The 25250-nt window shown below is 40.2% G+C and overlaps 1 protein-coding gene across 1 annotated transcript in view; it reads right to left on the reverse strand.

Moving 5' to 3' along the window:
• Positions 1-24872, reverse strand: part of smarca2 (SWI/SNF related, matrix associated, actin dependent regulator of chromatin, subfamily a, member 2) — a 34458-nt gene extending 9586 nt beyond the window's left edge. The window contains exons 1-28 of the mRNA XM_055039063.1: positions 24740-24872; positions 22871-23131; positions 22036-22168; positions 20921-21376; positions 19530-19631; positions 19168-19414; positions 18306-18432; positions 16996-17169; positions 16724-16897; positions 15696-15866; positions 15118-15168; positions 14463-14593; positions 12457-12514; positions 12182-12273; positions 11893-12040; positions 9001-9164; positions 7456-7522; positions 7247-7357; positions 5877-6119; positions 5585-5698; positions 4475-4579; positions 4180-4266; positions 3796-3842; positions 3177-3343; positions 2844-3007; positions 1778-2005; positions 1331-1408; positions 622-840 (exon numbers count right to left, since the gene is read on the reverse strand). Of these exons, the coding sequence (XP_054895038.1) occupies positions 622-840; positions 1331-1408; positions 1778-2005; positions 2844-3007; positions 3177-3343; positions 3796-3842; positions 4180-4266; positions 4475-4579; positions 5585-5698; positions 5877-6119; positions 7247-7357; positions 7456-7522; positions 9001-9164; positions 11893-12040; positions 12182-12273; positions 12457-12514; positions 14463-14593; positions 15118-15168; positions 15696-15866; positions 16724-16897; positions 16996-17169; positions 18306-18432; positions 19168-19414; positions 19530-19631; positions 20921-21376; positions 22036-22168; positions 22871-23104 (4092 nt within the window). The 5' untranslated portion in view covers positions 23105-23131; positions 24740-24872. The remainder of the gene's footprint in view (positions 1-621; positions 841-1330; positions 1409-1777; positions 2006-2843; positions 3008-3176; positions 3344-3795; positions 3843-4179; positions 4267-4474; positions 4580-5584; positions 5699-5876; positions 6120-7246; positions 7358-7455; positions 7523-9000; positions 9165-11892; positions 12041-12181; positions 12274-12456; positions 12515-14462; positions 14594-15117; positions 15169-15695; positions 15867-16723; positions 16898-16995; positions 17170-18305; positions 18433-19167; positions 19415-19529; positions 19632-20920; positions 21377-22035; positions 22169-22870; positions 23132-24739) is intronic.
• Between the last annotated feature and the right edge of the window lie 378 nt (positions 24873-25250).

The following is a 25250-nucleotide window of genomic DNA, read 5'->3' on the forward strand; positions in this document are numbered from 1 at the left end:
GAATCAAAATGGAGGAAGACACTTTCTGTCCCCTCTGCCTCACAATGACTATTGTAATTGATTCACATAATTAACAGGAAACAAAAGATTTCTCCAATGAATACATTTAAAATTAAACTGCCATAAAAATAAAATATTTATAGCAAAATAAAATATTTAGTGTTCCTTAAAAACAGGATTCTGTTGTCCCTCTGTGAATTATTAAAAATATTCAAATAAATACAGTAACAGCCAAATAAAGGCATCAAAACAAAGATATTTTGTTTTTTTTTTGCAACACTAATCCTAAATTTATAACAGCTGTGTTCAAGTTAGAGGGAAAAAGCTGTAGTTTGCTATAAATACCATGCATTAAATTGTCAAATCATCTGCTGTAATGATAGAGAAGCCTTCAGTAAAATCATAAAAGCTGATTTAAACGATTATTGTTATTATTTAGAAACATATATTACTAAGTAGGGAAATGTGAGCAGCTTTGTCTGCGTTTCACTTTATATTTATGTTCCAGTTTGTCAGCCATTTTGAGCTTTTAACTGTGATTTTTTTTATTAACATTCGGTTTAATTAATCCAATGTTTGCAGGTTTTGTTGGATAAATCGTAAATGACAGAAAGTTCTTACTCTCAGCCACTGTTTCTCGGTCAGCGTGTCGCTGTAGTCCACGTCTCGCCGGCAGCGCGACCCTCGGCCAAACATCTTCTCCTCCTCTTCCTCGTAGGTGAGCCTCTCCACCTCGGCGTCGTCCTTGATGATCCACGACGGCAGCTCGTCTTCTTCCATCAGACGAGGCTTACGCTTCGGGTTCCGGGCGTCCTCGCGCCGACGGTCCATGTCCATGCGCTGCAGGACAACAGACAGCGGCGCAACAGCAGCTCAGAATATGAGAGTTTTTTGGAAAATAACAAAAGAACCAGGGTGTGAAAAGATATTGCAGGTCAGATTGATGTTTTTTCACTTTATTTTACATTTGATTGTATTTATTAGGGAAAAAGGTTAAGTCATGTTAATAAATCACATAAATAGGAGTATAAAAATGGCAGTTTTCTGGATAACTGTCTTTTTTTTGTTCTGAAATGTTGCTGAGTTGGTAACAGCAGAGTAACTACTGTTAACTGAAAACATGCAGAGGCGACCTGGTGGGCCTGGTCGACACAGAAACAAACCAAAATGCCAAATTCCAGAGACGTTTGCAGCAATCAGGTTGTTTTCATGCAAACTGATGTCTCTGTGCAGTGTGTATAGAAATGATTCAATGTTTCTGGCGCTGACAGATCATCAGTGTTTCAGAAAGACCTTCAGAAGGTTCAGTAAATGTAAATGAGTTTCTCACCATGAACAGATCGAATTCGTCTTCATTACGCGCTATCATCTGGTTGAGCGTTTCATCATCAGGGACCTCGTCTTCATCCTGAAACAAAGCAGAAGACATGGTCATCAGGACGCTCTGCGTCACCCATTCAGGATTAAAACATATTTATTGCCAGACAGAGAAAAACTCAAGTGTGCTGTTCAGATTTCAAGTAGGAAATAAACAGCTAAGGTTGGATTAGAAGGCTATAAAAAAAAGACTGAAGGGCAAATTGTTTGCACATCAAAGAGACGCCCTCATTGAGCCGACAAGGACTTAATTAAAATTTTCCAAATGCATAACACATAATTTACCTCAAGTGGAACAATCAGCCATTTACTTTTCTTACAACTCCAGAACTTAAATGAGGTACTCGCTCCGGAGGGTCGTGTCTGAATGATGAAGAGCATCAAAATGCAGCTTTCCTACCTCGTTCTGCTCCTCGTGCTCTAAAATGGCCTGCAGGAAGGCGCGACGCTCGTGGCTGGAGGATTTCTGGTCGAACATGCCGGCCTGGATGACTTTCTGATCCACGTTCAGTTTGTATTTGGCAGCAGCCAGGATCTTCTCTTCCACGCTGTTGACGGTGCAGAGGCGCAGAACGCGGACCTCGTTCTGCTGCCCGATGCGGTGAGCCCGATCCTGGGCCTGCAGGTCCTGCAGTTACAGGAGAAAATGTCATTAATAGGAATTAAAGGTATTGCATGCATCTCTGTTGCGCTGCGAATCCAAAAGGTGGCTGAGAAGGAAACATGGAACATGAGAGAACAACATAAAGCCTGTGACAAAAACAATGTGTGATGTTATAAAATGTAATGGCATCAGACTTTAGTGGCTGTAGGATTTCTCTTTTGTTTTTGATAGAAAAACCATGAACCATTTTTCCCACTATAGCTAGTTGCACATTTGTTTTGGTTTTATTTACCCAGAATGCCCTTCTCTGTAGTCCACTTCCTGCTTTTGAATAGGTCTTCGGTTCACATGTTCATTCAAACTGCACCTGAACCGAGGTTTGTAGAAAAACCACAGTTTGCTTTTCTGATGATTATACATTCTCACCTCCACAAACGAACCAGAGCCCAAAGCAAAAGGACCAGAGTTTGATTAATGCAGACTAAATAGGACTGGTGTGAAAAACAATGAGTGGAAAAGCTTCAGACACCATGAGAATGTATTTCCTTCAAATAAAACACAGATGTTTTAATCCTACAAATGGATGATTAGGTGAGCAATAAGGCTAAAAGTTATAAAGAATGAAAGAAAACGGTTTGGTTATAAATTTATGAATCGATTTCTAACAACCATATTAAGTCATAGCTTCCTGTTGACACAAAATCATTGAGAGAGTAAAAGTTTTTTTATAAAGTCAATGATAGGAAACAATGTCAAAAGCGAAACCATGACTTTGCGCAGACTATAAAGTCAGAACCAAATGGTTAATGGCTTTAAAACAACTGCTTTACATGTTAACATGATTATGTTCAGATGGACGGACCTGGTGCGGGTTCCAGTCGCTGTCAAAGATGACGACCGTGTCGGCGGCCTGCAGGTTGAGCCCCAGCCCACCGGCTCTGGTACTGAGGAGGAAGATGAAGTACTGAGACCCTTCCTCGTTAAATTTCTTTAGGAGTGCAGCTCGGTCCTCGGATTTGGTGGTTCCTGAAAACAAGGATCTTGTTATTCCTTTAAAGATTTGGGTTATTTATTCTGGATATTTAAAATGTCTCCCCGTTTATGCGATAAATGTTCATTACAATTGAAAGTTTATTGATGTTTGAGACAGTTCCTTCTAGCTGACAGCCATCTTGGCAGGTATCCGTGATCTTACCATCCAGGCGCAGATACTGGAAGTTGCGATAGCTGAAGTAATCCTCCATGATTGTCATCAGAGACGTCATCTGGCAGAACAGCAGGACTCTGTGTCCAGTGGCATGCAGCTTTGGCAGGATCCGATCAAGGAGCTCAAACTTCCCAGAAGCTCTGTACAGATCATGCCTGAAGGAGACCATGGCGTTAAAAACGATCTACCTGCTCAGCTGCTGTTTCTTTGTAAAATAAAACAAAGAAGAAATGTGGTGGCGCAGGCGCATTATTAGTCCTTTGGAGCCACATTTTGGAGAAACGTAATGACAATACAGCTACTATGCAAATGAAACAAACAGTCTGTCTGTGTTTGGTTTTTAGCAAACTGGTTAAATAAAGGTTCATTAAAGATAATAATATAAAAACATAATTAATTAAAACAAAACCCTGAGCCGTACTGTAGAATATGTCTGGTCAATCCAACCAAAACTTGTTTAAACTCTGAAAAGTTCTGAAAGTCCGGCTACATTTTCACTCTTATGCCTGATTGAGCCGTCTTCTTTCACATTCAATGCTTTTTAAGTGAGATGATGAAATGAGCTGAGATGCTGTGGAGAAGAAGGGCCCTTTTATGTGTAACTTACCCATTGATGATGCCATTCGGGTAACCCAAGTGCTCAGCAAAAGACTCCTGAATCAAAGAAAATGTCAGATTTTTATTAGGAAAGGTGTGAAGTCTTAAAAATAAAAAAGTATCTGAGAAGAGCTTTGAAAATACGCCTCAAAGCATTTTGGTTTATCTTGATCTAAACAATGAACAAAGATAATAAATCAAAATGTTCACAATGGGAGATAATGATGTTTTAACGAGAATCTGACGACAAAAATACACAACTCCGACTTCTAAGACCTCAAAAACCTGCGGTAACCCAGTGAGCAGACCCTACTGGGAGAAAAACTGAAATGGCTATAAAGGAGTTGAAGTCATGAAACATCAGAAAACATGTCTTCCTGTCAGCAGAGCTCACCTCTATGTGCTGGAACATGTATGGATGGTTGCAGATCTTCTTCAGCTGCATGATGGTGTTCATCAGAGTCTTAGCTCCGCCTTTGCCCTGAAGAAAATTTAATATTGTTATGTTGTGAATTTAGCTAAACTAACAATGACAATAACCAGCAGTTGAGTTACGACCTAAACTTTGAATGAACTTCTGATATTTATTTTGTATTTTATCAAAATGCACGTCAGGCTGAAAAATGTCCAGAAGCGGTTCCTTTGACGTAAAAACAGCAGGAAAGCGCCATTATGAGGATGAAAGTCACCTTCTTGTCTTTCTCCGAGCCGTCGGTCAGCAGGATGCCTTTCTGCATGTGGCGGTAGAGCACCCTCTGGATCGCAGACATGTCGCATTTTATGACGTATTCCACCTGACGAGTGCGAAACAGGAGGGATAATCAGTGGAGACTTTCTGTCTCAACGGCGCAGAGAGAAAACAGTGAACACAAAGTGAATGAATGGAAGGAACCAAAACAATTATTTTTGACAACTTCATATGGCAGTTAGTTCACTCTGAAGCCCAAATTTTCCTCAAACTGCACATTCCTGACATGGTGACCCCATCACTGTTGATAATTAACAGCTGCAGCTGACAAGTTGCACATATCAGCAGCTAGAGGCTGACAGCTTTAGTTTCCCCATGAAGTGGAAAAGTGTCACTAAAAGGTCAGGAAAGACAATGTGATTTAAAGAGAAAGTCCATCTCAGAGACAGCTGGGCAGAGACTCAAATGTGATTCAGAAAAGATAAAAATTAACAACTCTGAGGGAAGCAGGGGATCGCTTGCAGTGGCACAACAAAACATTTCGTCACCTTAAAGAAGAGGAGGAAAACAGTCATGAAGTTTCTCTGTTGAAAATATTTTCTGCAGATTTCAAAAGGTGTTTTTCAGCAGCTTCAAAGACGAGGAACACAAACATTGTAAAGTCAATGGTGTCTAAAGGGAGTTTGAGAAACGACTTCAAACGGGGCTGGAAAACCGTTTAAGTGTTTCAGATCAATACAAGTAGATAATTATTGATTGTTTTTTTATTTTAAATATCTGTCAAACTGCCAAACTAGCAGCTTAATTAGCTCTTGCTCTGCCTACATCACCCAGAATGCCGTGTGGTTCCAGATTGAAGTTCAGTGAAATTATTGAACATTCGTTTCAATAACTTTATATTTACCAATAAAAAAAATAATAAAATGAAAGTTTGGGGATTCTGAGCTCTGGTCGGTGGACTGCATCATCTCTACACGTCAGAGATTTAATAGCCTTAACTGGTCCATGAGGACAGCGGTGTCATCCTGACAGGTTAAAAGTCGAGCAGCAGTCAACACTTTGCATGTCGTAAACAGAGTCATAACAGCAAGAGTCAAAGTAAACGTCTCACTTTCTCGGGCAGCTGAGACTCCACCTCCTTCTTCAGCCTGCGGAGCAGAAACGGGCGCAGCACCTTATGCAGACGGCGGATGATCAGGATGGTCTCTTCCTCGTTAAGGTCGACCTGAAACAGACGAGAGGCAGAACCTCAGAGACCGGCCCGGCAGTTATACTTCCTAAATAGAAGAATAATAAGTTTTGCTACACGTTTTAAAAGAAAACTGTTCATTTAAACCCAGTTTTAAGGTTTTTCTAAGCCACTAAGAATAGGCTAACAGAAGAGCAGCAGTTTAACCAGTTACCCTCTCTCCAGTCATGGCGAACGGCGCGTTGAACCACTGCTCAAAGGTGCTGCAGCTTTTAAAGATGGTGGGCAGCAGGAAGTTGAGCAAGGCCCAGAGCTCCGGCAGCTTGTTCTGCAGCGGCGTCCCGGTGAGCAGCAGGCGGCGCGGAGCCACGTAGTGGGTGTTCAGCACCTGCGTCAGCTTACAGTGGTGGTTCTTCATGCGGTGGCCCTCGTCCACGATCATGTACTTCCAGCGGATCTGGGTGGAAGAAAACGCCGGCGGCGGAGTCAGAACTGCAGCGTCGTTAAAAAGCTCAAAAACAGCAGCGGTGAAGAAAACTCAGAGGAAATATCAGTAAGTACTTTATGGCAAAATACTAAATTATCCCATGGCATCAAATTTATCGCAAGTTCTTTGCCTTAGCGAATAAATACCATGTTCTCCAGACAATTCGCTGAAAAACATAATATACTGCTTTGTCTTTTTCTCCCCAACAGAAAATAAACATGGGTGGAACATAAAAGATGTTCTCACACATTGCATCCCTCACATTGGGGTTTCTACATCGTATCCATTTTGATTCAAGAATGTCAGTTTCTCCATTTAATAAATCTCTTCCATTGTTCCTCCTTGGTTGTCTTTCCTTTGAGTCAACCAGGCCTTTCTTCACTTATTGTCTGTGCTAAATTAAATTCCTAACAATTAAAGAACTCTGCAGAAACCTCAAGACTGCTATAATCCCTCTCGAGTTTTGCACCACACTTTTTCCTTCCACTAAACATTTTAGCTAAGATAAAATAATTTGAATACAACCAGTTTCTTTAGTATTGACCTTTTTTAACAATGTCAATGAATGAAGTCAGGATTCTCCTCCGTTGACGACTGAAAGCATAAAATACTGTTTTTGTATCAGTTATTTTTACTTTTTATTTTTACTAATGGGGTTTGCAGTAGCTGTAAGGAAAAGTGATCAGAAATAAATGCTTGAAATCTATCCTATTTAACGTTAATACATTTGTAGAATGAATTAATTTTTTATAATTTTCCAATCTTTTTAGATGCACCTTTTTTAAGATGTAAATGTTTCGATGATTTCCATCCATCAAAACTGCCTGCTCTCATTCTGAGGGACATCAAAGCTCTGACTGAACCCAAAAGCTAAGTATTGCAAAAAGAGACTGATGCTTTTAAGTTTTCTTAATGCTGCAAAGCTCATTATTTTATTCAGGATTTATCTTGCAAAGTTGAACACAAATATAAATCAAAGAAAAACAACTGAATGTAAGAGATTTCTTTTTAAGCAGAACCAGAGAGTGTTTTTTTAGACAAGTTCAGAGCGTCCCGGATCAAAGATGCGTCCCGTTGGCATCTTTGATCTCTCTTACCTTCGCCAGGATGTGTTTGTCCTTGATTATGTACTCGTACGTCGTTATGAGGACGTTAAACTTGCCGCTGCGGAGCTGAGGGACGAGACCCCGACGCAGACCAGGAGTTCCCTTACATGGAAAAAATAGAAAAAAAATAAAGTTAGCCAAAAAAAAAAACACAAAAGAAAAACAGCTCAGGTGAAATAAAACAATAGATTTGATTTTACCTTGTAAGCAATTTTGACCACAGAAGGAGCCCATTTGTCAAGTTCATAAACCCAGTTGGACAAAGTCCTGGAAAAGAGTAAATGAAATGTTGCAGCTTTAACTTTCATCACTGGATGGTGCGAACCCGGAGCACTCAAAGTGTCTCTTCAAAGGCAGCAGCTTGAATTACTTTAAGAGCCACTTTGAACCCATCATGTGCAAAGATACAGGAGGGAGAGTGGAGAGGTACTCGAAGATTACCGCAGAGAGGATCTGCGATTTTAACCACGGTTCAGAGAAAATGGTAGACAGAAGAAATCCTGCAAGATGGTCGGAGGATTTCAACTCACATTAAGACATTTCTAACAAAAGTTTTTATTTAAAAAATTAAGCTCTCCCTCCCAGAGTCACGTTAACGGAATATTTTATGACCGTTTTTTTTTTTTTAAATGATGGGACAATGCAAAGACCGTCGGTCATTTTGACAGGTTGTAATTCATCGAGTTAATCGTAGAGGCAACTAAAATCAATCAATAACAAATCCTTTCTGAATATCCTGTCATGAGAACTAAATGCGTGTTTCTGACCGAGAGCTGACAGCGTGTTGAAGAGTTATGGACCGGACGCTCTGGAGCGACTGGTTAATAAGCGCATCCCAAACCTTTGGTTGAAATGATGCCTTTAATTCTCGTCTCCAGTACAGAACAGAGAAACTAAAGAGAAAGCAGCTTATCCATTTACAGTCTAAACAGTTTATCTTGAAGAAATAAATGACGGTGCAGAAGTTAATTAGACCGTAACGTACGCAGTGCGGACGCGGGTCCGCCACTGCAAAGAACTAAACTTAACTCATCCAGCGGTTTTAACAAATGGAGCTGGAAGACATTACCCTCCCGCGCTCAGACGGAGAGCAGCTCTCAGAAGTGCAGCAGACGTAACATTTGTCCATTTCGGGGAAGTGAAACCATGCAAACAAATCCTTGTAAAAGCGCGCATCGAAAACCGCGCAGGGTAAAAAACTCGGGGAGCTGAACCGATCGGTTTGGATCAGACAGATCCGACTGATTAATGAATTAGCGCCGATTTCTCTCCAGATGCGACCAGGAGGAATTTGTGAGGCACTGCGTGTTCAGACCCCAGCGGGTGAAGAGCTGCTAATTCAAGTGGAGTCGTTTTATTTATTATAAGTCAGTGGTTTTTGTCACTACAAACAAAAATGTAGGTTTGTTCTTCTGCTTTATGTGTGATGGGATCTTTATTCACAGTTAATCTTAACTAAACCACATGAAAATAACCTATTTATGATTATATGATATGAATATAATTTGGCAGGTAAAGATAGTTTTAATGCTGTTGGTCAGAATGACAGATAAAAGTCGAGCGCGACCTCTGCTCCCTTTGATTCAGCAGAGAATCAAAGTTTTCCCTGCTGAAAGCATCACTTCCCCCTTTCAGGTCTAGATTTTTATTTGTATAAAATTGTGACACAATGATCCACCCAATAAAACATCCTGCATTCTGTACTGCTGTGTATCTGCAGTAGCAGCACAGCGAGGAGTTCTTACGAGAGAGGAACGATGATGAGATAGGGGCCGTTGAGCCTCTTGTGCTCCATCAGGTAGGTGATGAGGGCGATGGTCTGGATGGTCTTCCCCAGGCCCATTTCATCAGCCAGGATGCCGTTCAGGTCGTTGTTGTAGAGGGACACCATCCACTCCAGACCCTGGATCTTAAAAAGATACAAACAAAAAAACATTTCAGGCGTCGACACGCAGAGCTGCATAGTTTCTGTCGCAGAAAATGACACACTGCAGATGAAACCACACACCGGTTCTGTTTAATCCTCTGTAATTCAACTCTAGTATGTTTGACTGGAAGGTCTGATAGGTTTGTGGAGGTGTGAATGCGTAATAAGATTAAAAAAGTGAATTCTTTATGGTGACAGTTTGAAGCAAAAACAACAGAATTGAAATAAATAAAATCTGAATGTCAGTTTTTCTAACCCAAACCAGATTTTCCTGGTCAGCTCGCTGTGTTTGCTTTTCCATCTTGCTGCGTTTCAGAACTGCAGCAAATAAAGCAGGTGGAAAAGTAACGGCAAGCTGCAAAATAACAATGAGCAAAAGGCAGGATGTTGAAACGGAACAAGAAGGAGGCCAGCGGCGGCAGAGTGGAGGTCCAATTATAATCCTTGTGTCTCTGATCAGCACGTCTGTCACCAATGTCTCCTTCTCCCAGAGCAGGCAGCTCTTATATTAACACAAATGAACAATAGAAATATTACTACCTCTGTAAATTCTCCAGGTTTGTTATGCAGACTGATGCTGGAAGTGGAAACAAGTGATCCAATTATTGGAGAATCCCTAAGGAGCAGCAGCAGCAATGCTCATATAAAACCAACCAAACGGTAAATTAGGGGGGTGTGCAGAGAGACAACTGGATGCTGAAGGAAAAACGATGTGAGCTGCTCCCAATTTAGTCGTTCGTCCTCCATCTCAGCAATCTGCGGCTCAGTGAAACTTGGATCACAGCCGATCTGCTTGGTCATGTCTGACTGCCTCCAACAGGTAAAAGCTCATTTACAGACACGCAGGACAAGATGGGCATCGGCTTAAATGGCTCCAGAAGGATCCAGATGTCTGACTAAGCTGCAAAACATTACGCTAATGGATGCAAACAACAACAAAACTAGGCTACAGCCAGCCAGCTTCACATAATTTATATGCTAATTAAGAATAGGAGGATTATCAAGATGCCATTATTCCTAAACAAATGATCTGGATGCTGCTTAACTTCTATTAAAAGTAAACATCTCCAGCAGATTACTTCCTTCCTGTTCCTGTTAGAGTTGCGCTGAGCAGCTTTTTGCTGAAAAATACAGATTTCCAGGTGTTGTTTGAGCTCTTAAAATTTTAATTTAAATTTCTAGAGGCTATAACACAGAAAAGCTGATTAGCAAGAAAACAGATGAACCGTAACAGACAGAAATAAGCTGCAGGTTCATACCTCTGACTCAAACATAGAACGAGAAGATAATGTGACTATAAGCATTAAAACTTCACCTAACTTTATGTTTAAGTTCAAAGCTGAATCTAAGATGGAGAATAAAAACTAAATCAGATTTTTAAAGTATCTGTCCAGCTTATCTCTGGCATCAAAATTCAACAAAAAGATTCGGGCATCACAAATTACTATAGCCAGGACTTTAATGCATTCATTTTAATTAACTGATCATTTTAATAATATACAATAAATAATTTCATTTTTATTTTCAGGACAGAACTTTGTGAACCCATCATTCCTGGAACACCCATAATTTGATGCAAACCTGCATCAGCTAACATCAGTGATGGACGATGAAGCTGCTTCTCTCGGCCCATAAGTGGTTAATTTATGCTTCTAAAACTGATGATGTGTGTGGGACTGAATTGTGTTTGCAGCAGTGGAAGTTATTATCTGATCGTATCCGTCCTCCCAGCAGGACTCCAGCAAAAGGCTAACAGGTTTAGTCTGCAGGTCTAGTTTGAATCCTAAATGCTTGGATATTAAAGTTAAACAGAAACTATGCAGCTCAGACTTCTGTTAAGATCATCATGTATTTTCCTTCAGTTTGTTCAGGGAGTGAAAAATCAACATCAAATAAATCACTTCTAAAAGCAGTAATTTTTGGGAAATTTGAAGTTTGGGTTGGAAAATCTACAAATTTTAACTTTTGTAATTCAGAGCTGAAAAATTACAACCTGTGGGTTATAAAAGTTAATTTTTTTTTCAGCATGAAATCTCTATTTGACCAAATTGCTGAATTTAAACTAAAATCAGATGCTCTAATATAAACGCATGCTGCACTGTGTGCGCTGAATGAATTTTAAATTACAGCTAACTCTCTCACTTATGGAAACAAGACAATTATTGTTACTCCAATAGGCTTTTAAAATCCATCTTAATGAGCAGAAAATGGCGACTCCATTATTGTCACCAGTGTGTGTTTTTTCTGTTAAACAACTGTCTTTCTGACTGATTACTGCCAAGACAATGTACGAGTCCATAAAAAGACTTCAAACTGCTTTTCTACACTGGCGTAGCGACTTAACAGGAAAATATGCAACATTAAACAGTAAATAAGAGCAAAAATGACTGCGGATGAAGTTGAAAGGAGTCTGATAGGAAAATTAATTTAAAACCAAAATTAAAACTTCACCAGAATCATACACATCAAATATGTTTTCAATGTTTTCTTTAATATGGTTCAAAAGCTCTAAACTCTAACCAGGTGGGATTTTAGTCTGGATTTAAAGGAACTCAGTGTTTCAGCTGTTTTGCAGTTTTCTGGCAGTTTATTGCAGATTTGTGGTGGATAGAAACCTAGTAAACCTCAGAGATCAGCCCTGGAAGTGAAAAAAGTGGATTGGTTCGCAGCATTTCAAACGTAGGAGGCGGTTTGATGCGAGCATGTTTACCTGGTACTGTTTGAGCATGCCGTTGATCAGCAGAGACGACTGCTTCTCCACCTTCTCGATGACGGCGTGCGCCACGCCGTAGTACGACTGGGAGCTGGTCTGCCCAGTGGGGACGCTGTACTCATCGTCCACGTCTTGTTTGGCCGACCTGAACGTGTGCAGAGGAAGAGAACAGCTGAAGTGCTTTTGCTCCCGTCTGACACGTCTTTAACTTCGTTATGCCTGCGTCGGACTCGTGTTCTCAGAGCTAAAATGTAATATGTGAGATAATGAAAAACAAATTCAGTACTCGATGACGTTCTTGGCGTCGTTCTCAGCCTCTTTGTTGGGATCAATTTTCTTTTTCTCCTCCGTTTCCGCCTTGCCCATTTCCTCTTCGTCCTGATAAGGCCAAATTGAAAGCAGATCATTAAAGAAAGAGTCCAAATGTATCAAAGGCTAAGAATTAAAACTGTGGACATAAAGCTTGCAGCTACCGCCCCCTGGTGGAGCAACTGGTTCAAACAGCAGGCAGCTGATTCAAAGAACTGAGGATGGAACGTGATACTGATGAAGGTCACTGACCTCTTCCTCGAACTCTGAGCCGCTTTCCTCGCTGTCTGAACGTGGAGCGACTTCATACCTGGTCAGAACAAAAACAGACACAGGAAGTTTCCATCATCAGGGAAGATTTCAGAGAACAGGCAGAAGCAGAAACATCTTGAGGAACGACTGCACACCGCTTGGTTTGGTTTTTCATTTCAATCTGCATTGAGGTCAGAATCGAAGGCTGCCAGTACGATAGATCGTCAGGTTCCGACAAACATACTTTTTTAACGTTTCCAGTAGATTTTATGTCAATCTAGACATTTAAATACTGAATCATTTAAAAGTTTTTTTGACATCTCAAACATGAGCTTTGTCTCAGAGTCTGTAACAACTCAACATTTCACATCTGGTTTGCATTATTCTACAGAAAAATCAGAGTTAAGATCGGTTTCATCTTGATGTATCAGCTGCTCACCCAAAACGAAAGTAATCAGGTGGTTCATTGGTGCACCCCTAATAAAAACACAAGTAAATAAACAGCAGATTTGAAATGTATTTTAAATCAAAAGGAAGAGTAATCTAGATTCTGGAGGCCACGAACAGAACGCTCTGTCTCCTCGTTTCTTCACTGTCTGATGAGGAACCATCAGCAGAACGTCAGCAGAACACCAGGGATCTGCCGTGTCCGTCTGCCTGCAGAAACGTTCTGATACCGCCTGCGTCTGTCCCTGAACGGCTCTTCAAGTTAATAACTGACTCTCAAATTGACCAGAAGCCTGGCAGCAGTAAGTTGATTACTCTGCAACTGCTCTCAAGAGGTTTTGATAAGACTTTTGCATAATTCATTGCAATATTCCAATTGTTTTGGAATAAAAGGATGAATAATTATTCCCTGTTCAGGATGCGAGACAATGCAGCTGAACTTCACGATGATTAAAAACAAGAACGAAACAGAGACTTTCCATCCAAAGTAAAACCAGATGGTTCCTAAGAGTCTTTTTTATCTTATTTATGCATTTTGGTGGCACAAAGATAAATATTCCAGTTTTATCTTAATTTAATTGAAGAAAACCCATTAAACGGCATCTCAGAACTTTAACTAACTGTGGAGTTTAGACCTTTTCATTTGGTTTGAATTATGTGTACAACTGAATATCATCTGCATATTCTCTAACTTAAGAGAGGTTCCAATCTTCTCCCTGAAAATATGTAACTATTTTTTTTTTTAGTTTTGAGAGAGCATCTTCATGAGTTTGTTCTCTGATACGGAATTTGGTCGATGAGTTGTACAGAATTTCAGATGTGATGAGAACTAAAGGAAGGGATTGCACTGTTAATTTAATTTAATTTAATTTAATTTGGTGTCAGTCTGATAAATTAATTCTACTAGAAACCGGTATTGGCAGATTTTCAGCTTGGCAAGCGCGTAATCAGTGAATGCACCACACTTAAAATATGACACTCTTCGGTGTGGATGTTACTACTGTGAGAAGCTGCATCAAATTTAGCCATTTTCAGGATCAGTGATGTTTTCCAAGTGAAGTCAGACAGAGCATTAAGAAGCTGTTTAAAAGAAAACTTTCTAAAGAAATGCGTCTGCTTTTCATTCAGGCTGATACTCCAGCAGATCCCAGAAAGGCTGAATGCGTCGCATCAAAGCTCCGGTTCATCTTTTCAACCTCTGCCTGTCACACCCAAAAATACAGTCTGCTAAAAATCACAGACTGCTCTGGACAAGATTAGAGTGAGTCAGAAAAGAAAAAAACTTTCTATTTCAAATGCATGTTAGAACATTTCTCAGAATCAAACGCTAGTCTTTTCCAGACAGCATAAGAAACTTTTTTTTTTTTACAACCTGAAACATTTAAATAATTCAGTAGCAGTAGGGGAAACAGTGATCCTGCTCTGGTTCACTTTTCCATTTATTTCCATATAAATCTGCCCTTTAACATGTGCTCCAAGCAGATAAAGCACAAACAGAGCTCAGTGAAATATCGTCAAGGTTTCTGCAGCTGATTCAGCGTAACAGTACGGCTTCTCACCCAGGGTTCATCTCCAGCCAAGCCTCCAGCTGGCTGGACTTGGGGGCATCGGTCCCCTGCAGAACCTTCCCGGTCTCCGTCTGGATCACTTTAACTGGCAGCTCGCTCATCTGGCTGCTCTCATCCATGGGCTGCAACACAACGAGACGCTTTGAGCAGAACAAGCAAACAAACGCGACGCAGTTTCACAAAAACTTTCTGACAGGTTTTTGTTTCTAAAGATGCGTATGACAAAAAGGTAAACAGATTAAGACCAAGCAATTAATCTGTACTGTTTGATAAAACAGGCCAAACAGGAAACTGAAACTTTAGACTTCAGCACTAAGTAGAAAAATCTGTTTCTTCCTTGGAGTTGGATAAAAGATTCATCCAATTTATGCAATATTCCCTGTTTTTCTGAGTTTGTTTTGGTCTCGGCTCTAAACGACCACCAGGTTCACTCATGTTTTTTTAAAGATTTATTACTGATGAGAGAAAAATAAAGAGTCAATAGTCACTAAAATGTTTTTCTCTCTGCTCAGAAGTGCAGAGCAGAGCTGCATATTCATTTCTATAGAAATGCCCAGTAATTCATGACCAACAATTCAGAAAAAACACAACTTTAATTCCAATAATAAAGGTGGAAAAACACCAACATTCAAACACAGCGACAAACCTCGCCATCCGGTCCAATGGCGCTGGTACCTTCACCGTCTCCTTCCACCTTCTGGAAATGAAAAAGAAAAGCTGCTGTGTAAATTATCTTCACCCACTTCAAAATAAAAGTATTAATGTAAATGCTGAGCTACTTGAAGATGTTTCAACAATTGATAGCCAAAACTTCAACGTAGATGTCAAACTAAGTTCATAAAACAAAAACAATTGTGCTTTCAAATTTATCCAGAAGAATGAATTTAGGGGAAGCTAACTGCTAAATATTTTAAAAGTCAGGAAAAAGTGCGAACTGACAAAGGAGCTCTGCTAATAGTGAAAGTGTGCTCAAAACAAACAAGATTAATGACACACGTTGAATTTATGTTTTACATACACAACATTATGGTTAAGACAAACAAATTATTTAATGACAAATAGTTTTGGTGCCTTTTGCTGCATGTTTTCACCTTCTTTCAGTTCTGTCTGCAAATACAGGCTAATAGTGTTACAGAAATATTTTCTATAAAAGAATTTATATTTTTGGTTTTGGTATTTATAGTTTTGCCAGGAGAAAAGAACAAACCCAAAACTTCTCCCCACCTTCTTTTTCGTCTTCCTTCTCTTTTTTTCCTTGGCAGCCTGAGCGGCTTTGTGTTCGTACACCAGAGTCGTGAGGTTGGCCACGTATTCATCCGTCTGCTGCAGCAGGTAGGCCAGACGCTTGTCCTTCTTCTGGTCAATGAGTTTTCGATAGCCTTCCTCATCCTCTTCCTGGACAGACGGAGACAGGAGGCTAATTAGTTCACCTTCTCACTCCTAGTGCAGCCATCAAACGGTCAGAAACTCAAAACGGACACAACTTCCTAATCGCTGACTGTAAACATGTAAAACTGTTAAAAAAACATATGGGGACAAATCCTGAACTTTGTCAATGGATTCAATTCATGGCTGTTCTAAACCCTTTCATTAGTAACAGTAATTTTCACCTTTTGTAGCAACAAATAAATAATTTGGCTCCTTTTTTTAAGAAACACTTCATTGCTTAAAATACAAAGAACACGCTCAGTGAGAAATAAAACATTTCATATGAATTTTTTTAAATTGAAAAGCAAGTTTAAAATGAGGAGCTGTCTTTCATACAACTTTTTTTATTTAAAAAACGTACCATATTTTTTTAGATTAAAAAAATTATTTTTTTGATCCAAAAAATTTAATACAAAACTTCTTATTTTTTTAGACAATCTATGTTTTATTATTTTTTAAACATTATTACTCTTTTTGGCCACATAGCAACAAAATGCAGCTAGAAGATATTAAGCAAAAGCTAAAAATGGAGAGAATTATACTCCAAAGCCGAGAGAGAGCAAAGTCAGTCATTTTAAGTGATAAAAGTTTTAAATAATATTTCCCAGAGTGAGCGCTCTCTTTTCGGCGGTTTAAAACATGTTCCTCATAGCTGCTAACAGCACTTAGCATTGGTCAGCAGCTCACTGGTGGGAGTCAGAGCGTTGTGCGACAGAAATAATCGTCCGGCTGAAACACAGCGGACTGAATGGCAAGACATCATTTAACAAAATCTCAAGGAAAATAATTTTGTCCTTCTGTAGCTGATGTAGCCACAGACATACCAGCAGCTTCTTCATCCTCTCCTTCTCCAGCCGCTCCGTCTCCTTTTTCTGCTCGCGCTCAGTGTTTGTGTGCCAGGTGGCGACGGCTCGGGTGAGTTTCTGGATTTTCCCGGACACCGAGCGGTGGTATTCCTTAAAGTCCTTGGCATGTTGAAGAATACTGTTGAGATATTCCTGCAAACCAAGCAACAATGATTTAGGTTTAAAAATATTCAGGATTTTGACTGTTTTACACTAAAAGCTACCCTTTGGCCCCCGCTCAGAGGGCTCACCTGATGCTTCTGTCGACGCTTCTTCTCCTGCTCCAGTTTCTGCTGCTTCTCCAGCTTCTCCGTCATGCGCGCCTCCCTGAGCGTCTGCCGCTTGCTGCGCCTGTAGGCCTTCGAGTTGAGGGCCGTCTCCAGGGTCGTGTCGCGCCTCATACACGCCACCACATCCTGCCTCAGCTGGATGGAAAAAAAAAGTTTCGATCAATGCTTTTTTATGCACATTATGATGCATCACATTCAAAAGGGCTTGAATTTTGAAATAAGTGACTTCACTTCACAAAATTTAGAGGTTCTGAGTTCTTAGTAAGTTCTGACAGAGTGAACTCTCCTGGGTCTGTGCCTCACCAGAAAACTGAACTGAAAAAGTCCAAACGTCCATCGTGGAGCAGAGGACTCTTCATTTTTCTGAGATTTGTGGTTTATGCTCTTTAGCAACTTGTACTTCCTGTATATTACAGCCATGTGTAATACTGCTGAGCACGCTAAAGGTGGCGTTAACGTTTAGCAGCCACTAGTTATTTAAATTTTTATAATACTGACCACATTTCTATAAATGTTTGAGCTTTGCATAGTCTGATTAATGGCAACACTTAATTACCATTTTCTTTTTTTACCACATTTGAAAAGTTTGCTCAAAATTTGTGACAATTGAATGAAAACAGCTATAGCATAAAATAAAATTTGTATCAGTACAAAGAAATTAAAGAGGTATTTCATAGTGAAAAAAGTTACAAAAGATATCTAAAAAATGTTTTTGCTAACTGGTGATTCCAACTAACCTAAAACGGAGAAGCTTAATCTGATTTAACTTCAGACAGTCAGGAAAAAGTGTGACTTTTTATTCAGTGAAAGTGAAGATCTGGTTTCAACAGAACGCGCACGAGTCACATAAGATCTTCTTTTGGAGAAGATCCAAAAAAACTTTTTGTTTTTTCCATCGCTAGTTTACATGAGAAAGAGGAAAAAATGAGGAGATGTTTAAGTAAAGCGGGGAAACGGTTTCACTCATGGCTGAACAATCTTCATGCTAGAGATAGCGCAGTAGCAAATGTTTTTCTTTTTATGTCCTGGTTTGCAGTAAAAACTGTTACAAAAAACTCGCCTGTAAGAGAAATGTCTCATTTTTTAATTACATAAAATGTTGGATAGAGCCAAAAAGCAAAAGACAAGTAGTGGCAGACCTGAAGAAAATCAGATTAATTTTCTTGCAAAAGTTGCTGTGAATTATTTTTGTTGTTTTCAGTGCTGGATTACAGTTCCTGCTCTGAACTGGAGGCCAGAAACTCTTCAGCTTTAGGTTCAGACTTTCCTACCTGCCGCTGGAAGTTGAGCAGCCGCAGCGCCTTGAGCTCCACCGTCGCTTTAGTTCGGAGGTCTGGAGGCAAAGAGCCGGGCAGACTCTCCAGCTCCTGGATCCGATGAGCGATCCGGGCCTGCAGCCTGACAGAGACCATCACGCCGTTAAAAAGCCACAGAATACACATATTTTTTAGAAAACAGAAATCACTAGGAATTCATTACAAGAAACACATTTTCACTTTACGATTATTGCTTTTGCTGTCCAACGATAAGAAGGAACAACAGCGGAATGGAGACATTGATCACAGATCGTTAGGGAGTAACTAAAGAGAATAAAAAATTAATTAATTCAGTCGACAAAAACTGCAAGATCTCCGACTCATGTACGTCACAAACTGACCTGCAACAACCTAAACTGTTGACCTCTAGATGCCAATTAGATTAATTTCTCCCATGTTCATTAAATTCATCATAACTAAATAGCAAATGAACTAAATGTATAAAGCACTTATCCAAATTCAGACTAAATAGGACCGCCACCATAAACTCCACTTTCTATCAGATTGAAGGGAAAACGACTTTGTTGATTCGTTTTGTGATTCATTATCAATGATTTCAGTTCAAGCTCCAGAAAATTAATTCCTCTGATAAACATCTCATAGAAATGCATTTTAATATGTTTCAATGAATTTTAATGCATTTCATTGAGTTTTCATGCTGCTCATTCTGAGTTTAAAATCAGCAGCCAAGCCGTGTGGAAAGACAGAAGAAGCCTTGTTCCAGATCTCCATCTTCATTTTCAGTTTTCACATTTTAGACTACAACAAAAAAATAAAAATCAGAGCAGTGAACCTGTGGCTCTGGTCCAAACTTTACCTGAACTCTCGCTCCTGCAGGATTCCCACCGGGTCCAACCCCTGGGGCTTCTGGACCGGGGTGATCCGGTTCTGTTTCTGCTGCATTTGCAGCATGGGGGACACCTGCTGCCCTGAAGGGTGACCGGCCCCTGAACCCCCCGGTACTGGGCCCGGGGCCCCCACAGGCGCCTGGGGCGGAGCGGGAGACGGGCGGCCACTGGGGACCGGGGTTAGGTGCTTCTGTGCTTGATTGTCACTGGCTTGACCTGGGAAATAAAATAAGACTTTTAATAATCTCATCTTTAGTGTGTACATGATATGTCGGTGAAGAAGCTTTTCTGTTTCTGTTCCAGCATCAGAAGCGATGGTGGACTGACTCACCGTCAGTCCAAGGCTTGGGTCCGGTGCTTTGATTGTGTCCTTGCAGTGCTGGTGTTGGGCAGGGGCTTGATTGGGGGCCGCTCATGGGAGCCATCGACATACCTTTCAGACAAAACCAGTTAGATCCAACACACAAGTTTTCTGAAAATGTCAAGGTGAGCTGAAGAAAACAGCAACATCCAGGAGATGCTTTCTGAATAAATGCTGGAGATGTAAAAATAACCCTAAAGCAATCAGTTGTAGCCATATGTAGAAAAACACACTTTTTTCAACTTATATATTTTTTATTGCAAACATTTGCAAGTATTTGTGTCATTTATAAAGTGGAAAACAGATAAAAGATATAAGCAAAGTAAATTTTTGTTGGAATCAAATCATGTTTTTATAACTGTAGGTAATAAAAAGGTCTAGGCCTGTTGCAATAAATCAACTAAATTAAAACAACTCAATAATTAATATTTGCATAATTTATTGTTTTTCTATTTTCTGTCTTACTTCCAAAAATTGGTTGATGAAAGTTTTCAGTTTGGTGTTTTATTTTCAACTAAGAGACTTCATAATTCATTTTATTTGTTGTTTCTGTTTATTTATTTTTGCATAAATAATAATAAAAAACTGTGTTTGTTTGCAGTGTTAAATGTTGCAAAACCTTTTTGCAAAGTAACAAGTAAAAATACATTGAAGACCTGCTGCTGTTGTGTCAACCTTCCAGACCTCTGAGGTCTTCTGGTTCTGGTTCTGCTCTGCATCCAGAACCAGAACCAAACATGGAAAAGCAGCATTCAGCTTCTATGCGCCACAAATCCGGAACAAACTTCCAGAAAAGGCCAAGAAGTCACCTGGTTAGAGTTGCTTTTGAACCATAATTAATGAAACACCAACCAACATTTTGATCTGCAATGTTGACACTTGATTATGTGTGCACCAATTTATCAATCAGCCAATTAATCAGCGAGGATTTTCTTTATTTTACTGATATTAACATGTTTACCTCACTGCTCTGCAGTGAGAGGTTCGACTGACAAACCGGCCCGTCAGGTCATGTCTGCATGTTTGCAGTTTAACGACAGTCACTCCACCGTCGCCAACTCAGCAACTTTCTTGTTCATTTTTGCAATATTTCAGACGAAAAAAATTACATCAGCTAAAATCAGAATCAGCAGATCAGGTTTGATAATCGGCAATCGGCCAGAAAATTGAAATTGGTGCATCACTACATTTAACACAATGTAATGTTTACTGGTTGACTGTGTGTTTTGTGGCTTGGTGTTATTGTGTTTTTATGATGTAAAGCACTTTGAACCACCTTGTTGATGAAATGTGCTACAAATAAACATGATTGATTGAAAAAGGGAAACCTGTCATTATATACGTTTGGTTGCTCTTCCTACCTGAAGGCCTGTATGGACTAGCACCAGATGCTTGCTGCTGCTGCTGCTGCTGCGGCTGCTGCTGCTGCTGTGGTTGTTGTGGTTGTTGCGGTTGCGGCTGCTGCTGCTGCGGCGGCAGCGGCGCCTGCTGCTGCTGTTGCATCGTGGGTAGGCTCCTTTTGCCCTGAACAGCCAGCTGGAGGTTCTCGGGCAGCGGCTGCCCGCGGGCCAGGATCTTATAGGCCAGGATCTGCGCCCTGAGCTGCTGCAGCTGGACGGGGCTGAAGGAGGAGGGGCCGCGCCCCGGCTGGCCCATCCCCGACATGCTGGCCATGCCTCCCTGAGGGTCCATGGACATCATGGGGCCGGGCTGGGATGGAGGCATGTGGGGCGGGGTCGGCCCGCCTCCACCTCCGGACATGGGGCTGGAGGCATGCTCATGGATTCCCATGGGGGATGGATGTGGAGACATGTATCCTGACCCCACAAAACCCCCCAAAAAGTTCAATGTTTCAGAAAATTCACAATCATCAGGATGAAATTTGTATTTTACTTCTTTTCTTGTGACAGACCAACAGAGAAGATGTTCGAATACTTTCTTGGATATATAAATTTATTATCTATTTCTGTTCACTGCAAAAACACAAAATCTTACCCAGTATTTTTGTCCAAATTCTAGTGCAATTATCTCATGCGCAGAATAAGTCAAAACCAACTTACGAACTTTTCAGCAAGAAATAGAAGCTTGTTTTAAGTCACTAATTTTATAGTATTGATTTTAAAAAGTGCTAGTTTCAATATCAGATTATTTCACTTATAACATGACCTCAAGTAAAAGGTCATGACCTTTTGTGTTTATCCCATTTGATAAACACAAATGCTAGCCACTCTTTTAAAATGAACATTAACATACAACTCCTGTTGCTTTCTCCCATAAAACACCATTAAATACATTGCAGACTCAGGTTGTTTAATTTCAAGAGCTGTAAAGACTGATATTTATTTTTTAACAATAATAATAATAATCTTTGCTTTCTCAGTTTTGGGTTATTAGTTGTAATTTCTTCTAGACACAGAAAATTGGATTATGGTATCAACTTTGTATATTTATTTAAATTTTACACCCAGAGCTTCACCTTGGCTGTGCTGGTCCATCGGGCTCTGAGGAGGCCCCATGCCGCTGTGCAGGGATCGCATGCCGACACCTTTCATGTGTCCGAAGTGCATCGCCTCGGCCATCGTCTTATCGTTCATGGCCGCCTCCATGGGCTGAAACAAGACAGAGAAACAGGAGACTTGGTCATGCTGCTCTTCTTCCTGCTTCAAAACGCTGGTCTGACTGTTAGTAAATATATTAAGTTTTTTATAGCTTTTGTTTTATCTGTTTTGATTGGGGTTGAATTTTTTTTTTTTACAATTAATTTCTCTGCTTTTGCAGGTGGTAGGTCATTTGCTCTTACCTTTCATTGCTTTTAATATTTATTATGATTTGTAGCCATAGCAGCAAAGCATTATTTTTACTACCTTCAGCAGCTAATTAGTATCTCAAAGGTTCACATAATATCTGAACTACAAGCCCAAATCTCACAAGAGTTGAAAGGGAGGCTTCATGAATGCAGAGAGAGAAGCAGAACCAACTGTCTTCAGTCAGAAGCATTTCCAGATTTGTTGCAAGACTGACTGCTACCGGAGAACCTTCCTGCCTCCAGCATCAACATCTACGACTCTTTTAGAGATACTCTGCTGTTATGAATTACAGCATTTGACTTCACTTTGGGACAAATAAGGTATTTTTGAATAGAAGTGAAGACGATCACTTGATAATAATCTAATTTAACAGAAAATGTAACTTCATTCCACTTAGAAAAAAATTAATTGCATCCGGATAGCTTGAATTTGCTTCAGATGTTTTGTCGGTGCAACAACAAAGAACTGTTAAACACAATATGAGGCAGTAGAGTGAAAGCCGACCTTATGCATAGGATACATGTTGTCCTGAGAGTAATCGCTTTGTCCCTGGGCCTGCATGCCGTGCGGTGCATTGGGTGTCCCTGGTCCAGGACTGGGGCCCATCATGCTGTGAACAGAACCTGGTGAGGGGTCAGGTCCGGGGCTGGGGCCCAAGATGGGCCCTGGGGACAGGCCTGCCCCTGGTGATGGGCCAGGATGGGACATGCCACCTGACGTGTCTGACGGCGTGGACATCTACCGGTCTTAGAGGACACCAGTCAGCTGAGGGAGAATAAACAAGTATTGGATTTTAAATCAGGAAAACAAAAAAGGGAAACAAATGAAGGAAAACATTTTGCATGTACTATTCCATTTTTTGTCAACATGACAACATAGTATGGTCAGTATTAGTCACATCAGGTCAGGTGTCTTTTTTTCATTTGAACTCTGTAACCACTTCCTGTCTTTACTGGTTTACATGCCAAAAACTTCAGTGAATAAAGTGAAAAGTCACAAATAAGGACATAAAATAACGTGGACACTTTAACTTGGATGAAACAACAGAAGTGCACATTTTTTTAATTTTATTTGTATTTTTTTATGTTTGTCTTTTTTAACACTTTAAACATTGATTATATAGTGTCTTACAATTACACATAATTAACTATTGTCAAAATTCCTGTCAACTGTAAACACCTTTTAACTCAATAACATGGTGGACAGTCGTCTTCACCAGACTGTACATTTTCTGGGAGAAACCTTGAAAATGCCAGAGTTTCTGGCTATTGTGACAACAGATGATCAGTAATTCAAGTTATTTGATCATAGGAACCTGACTGCTCTAATTTCTCCTTCTAAAATTCTGTGGAAGCAGAAAAGGTTTTTATTTTGACTTTATTTGTGTTTCAACTTCATAACTGCAAATTGCAGATATCTGATCTGGCAGATGAAAACTGTCATCCTAGTACAGCTAAAGCTAAAACTACAACACCTTAATCTGTAATTCACGGTTAAACTAAAACTGTGAAGGCGATAAATTTAATTTGATCCGTGACAATTATTAGTCAGAATAGATTTAATCTTATCTTTTCAGTATAGTTCTGCGGGGCATTGGCCCCTTTTGCCCTCATCTAGAACCGCCCATGCTACAAAGCTACCTAGAAAAATACAAAATAGGAAACATTTAATTAAAAGCCGATATGAAGTCATGTATAATGTTTGTTGCTGTCTTTTCCTGATGAAATGTTATTGCCTTAAATATGCTGCCATAATACAAAAAGCAGATTTTTATGTAGAAATGAAGGGAGTTCATCCAGGTTAACAACAGCAACACAGAACAGACGCGCAGTTCAATGTCTTATTGACTAAAACACCGAAATGCACACTGCCGCTGACAAACCACTGCACTCAAACACCAAAATATAAAGGTTAAAGTTAAACATTGAGCGGGTTCTCTGAGACATTCCTGTACAGTTACATGACCGTTAGCTGGTGAACTATCACCATGAAGAAGAAGAAGAAGAAGCGACTCTGATTGGATCATCATGGCTTCCTCTAAAAACTGGTGGCCATCATGTGCAGACAAAAATCTAACTTAAGATGAAAGTCGGGATTCTGTCAGCGTCGTGCCAGCACCTTTGGAGACTTAATGCAGGTTAAATACGACGCTGAGAAAGACGGGGCTTCGCAGCGCAAATAATTGAGCCGATTTTAAAGGCGTTTGTTTCGCTCGAGCGAGAACTTAGCTAACAGCTAACTAGCTTAGCCTGCTAGCTGTCGTTTCGGAGCCTGTGATCTGTTCCGTGTCACAAAGTTTGGACAGTTGAACACCGCGCAGAGTTATTAGAAAAGCGTAAAGATTAGAAAGAAGAGCGACGTGAATTATTTTACCTTTCAGTTGCTGTGAAACCGTACACTGTTAGAAGGGATTACTGTAACGTTTCTTCAGAAATATGACGGGTGTCTAGAAGTTCACTCCCCCTTCGGTGTTGTTTTGCTGTCATATTCACTTTGCTCTCGTCTCGCTTCACCAACGCTGATTTGTCAATGTCACCGGAAGTTCCGCCTCCCGAGGCTGATGATTGGGTGAATATCGGTCAGTCTTTTTGTTTTGTTTATATGGGGCGTGTGCCTGCTCTGTTGCCACTTATCAGGAGTTTGGGCTCTTTTTGTGAGATCTGGATCTACTTTTTCTGTTTACACTCGTTTGGCTCTCAGAAAGGTACTAAGATTTCTATTCAATACGTGAAATTCAATTCGCAGACTCATTACACAATAACTATGTGTATTCAAGTTCATCTGTTGTCTTTCACGAGTGGTGATATAAACCCCATCATAGGGCAATTCAAAGGTTTATTTTATTGCTAACTTTGCTAATTAGCTCTATTTATTAAAGTAAGAA

Source organism: Poeciliopsis prolifica, unplaced genomic scaffold (assembly GCF_027474105.1).
Source record: "Poeciliopsis prolifica strain line A6 unplaced genomic scaffold, Auburn_PproV2 SCAFFOLD014, whole genome shotgun sequence".
Lineage (NCBI taxonomy): Eukaryota > Metazoa > Chordata > Actinopteri > Cyprinodontiformes > Poeciliidae > Poeciliopsis > Poeciliopsis prolifica.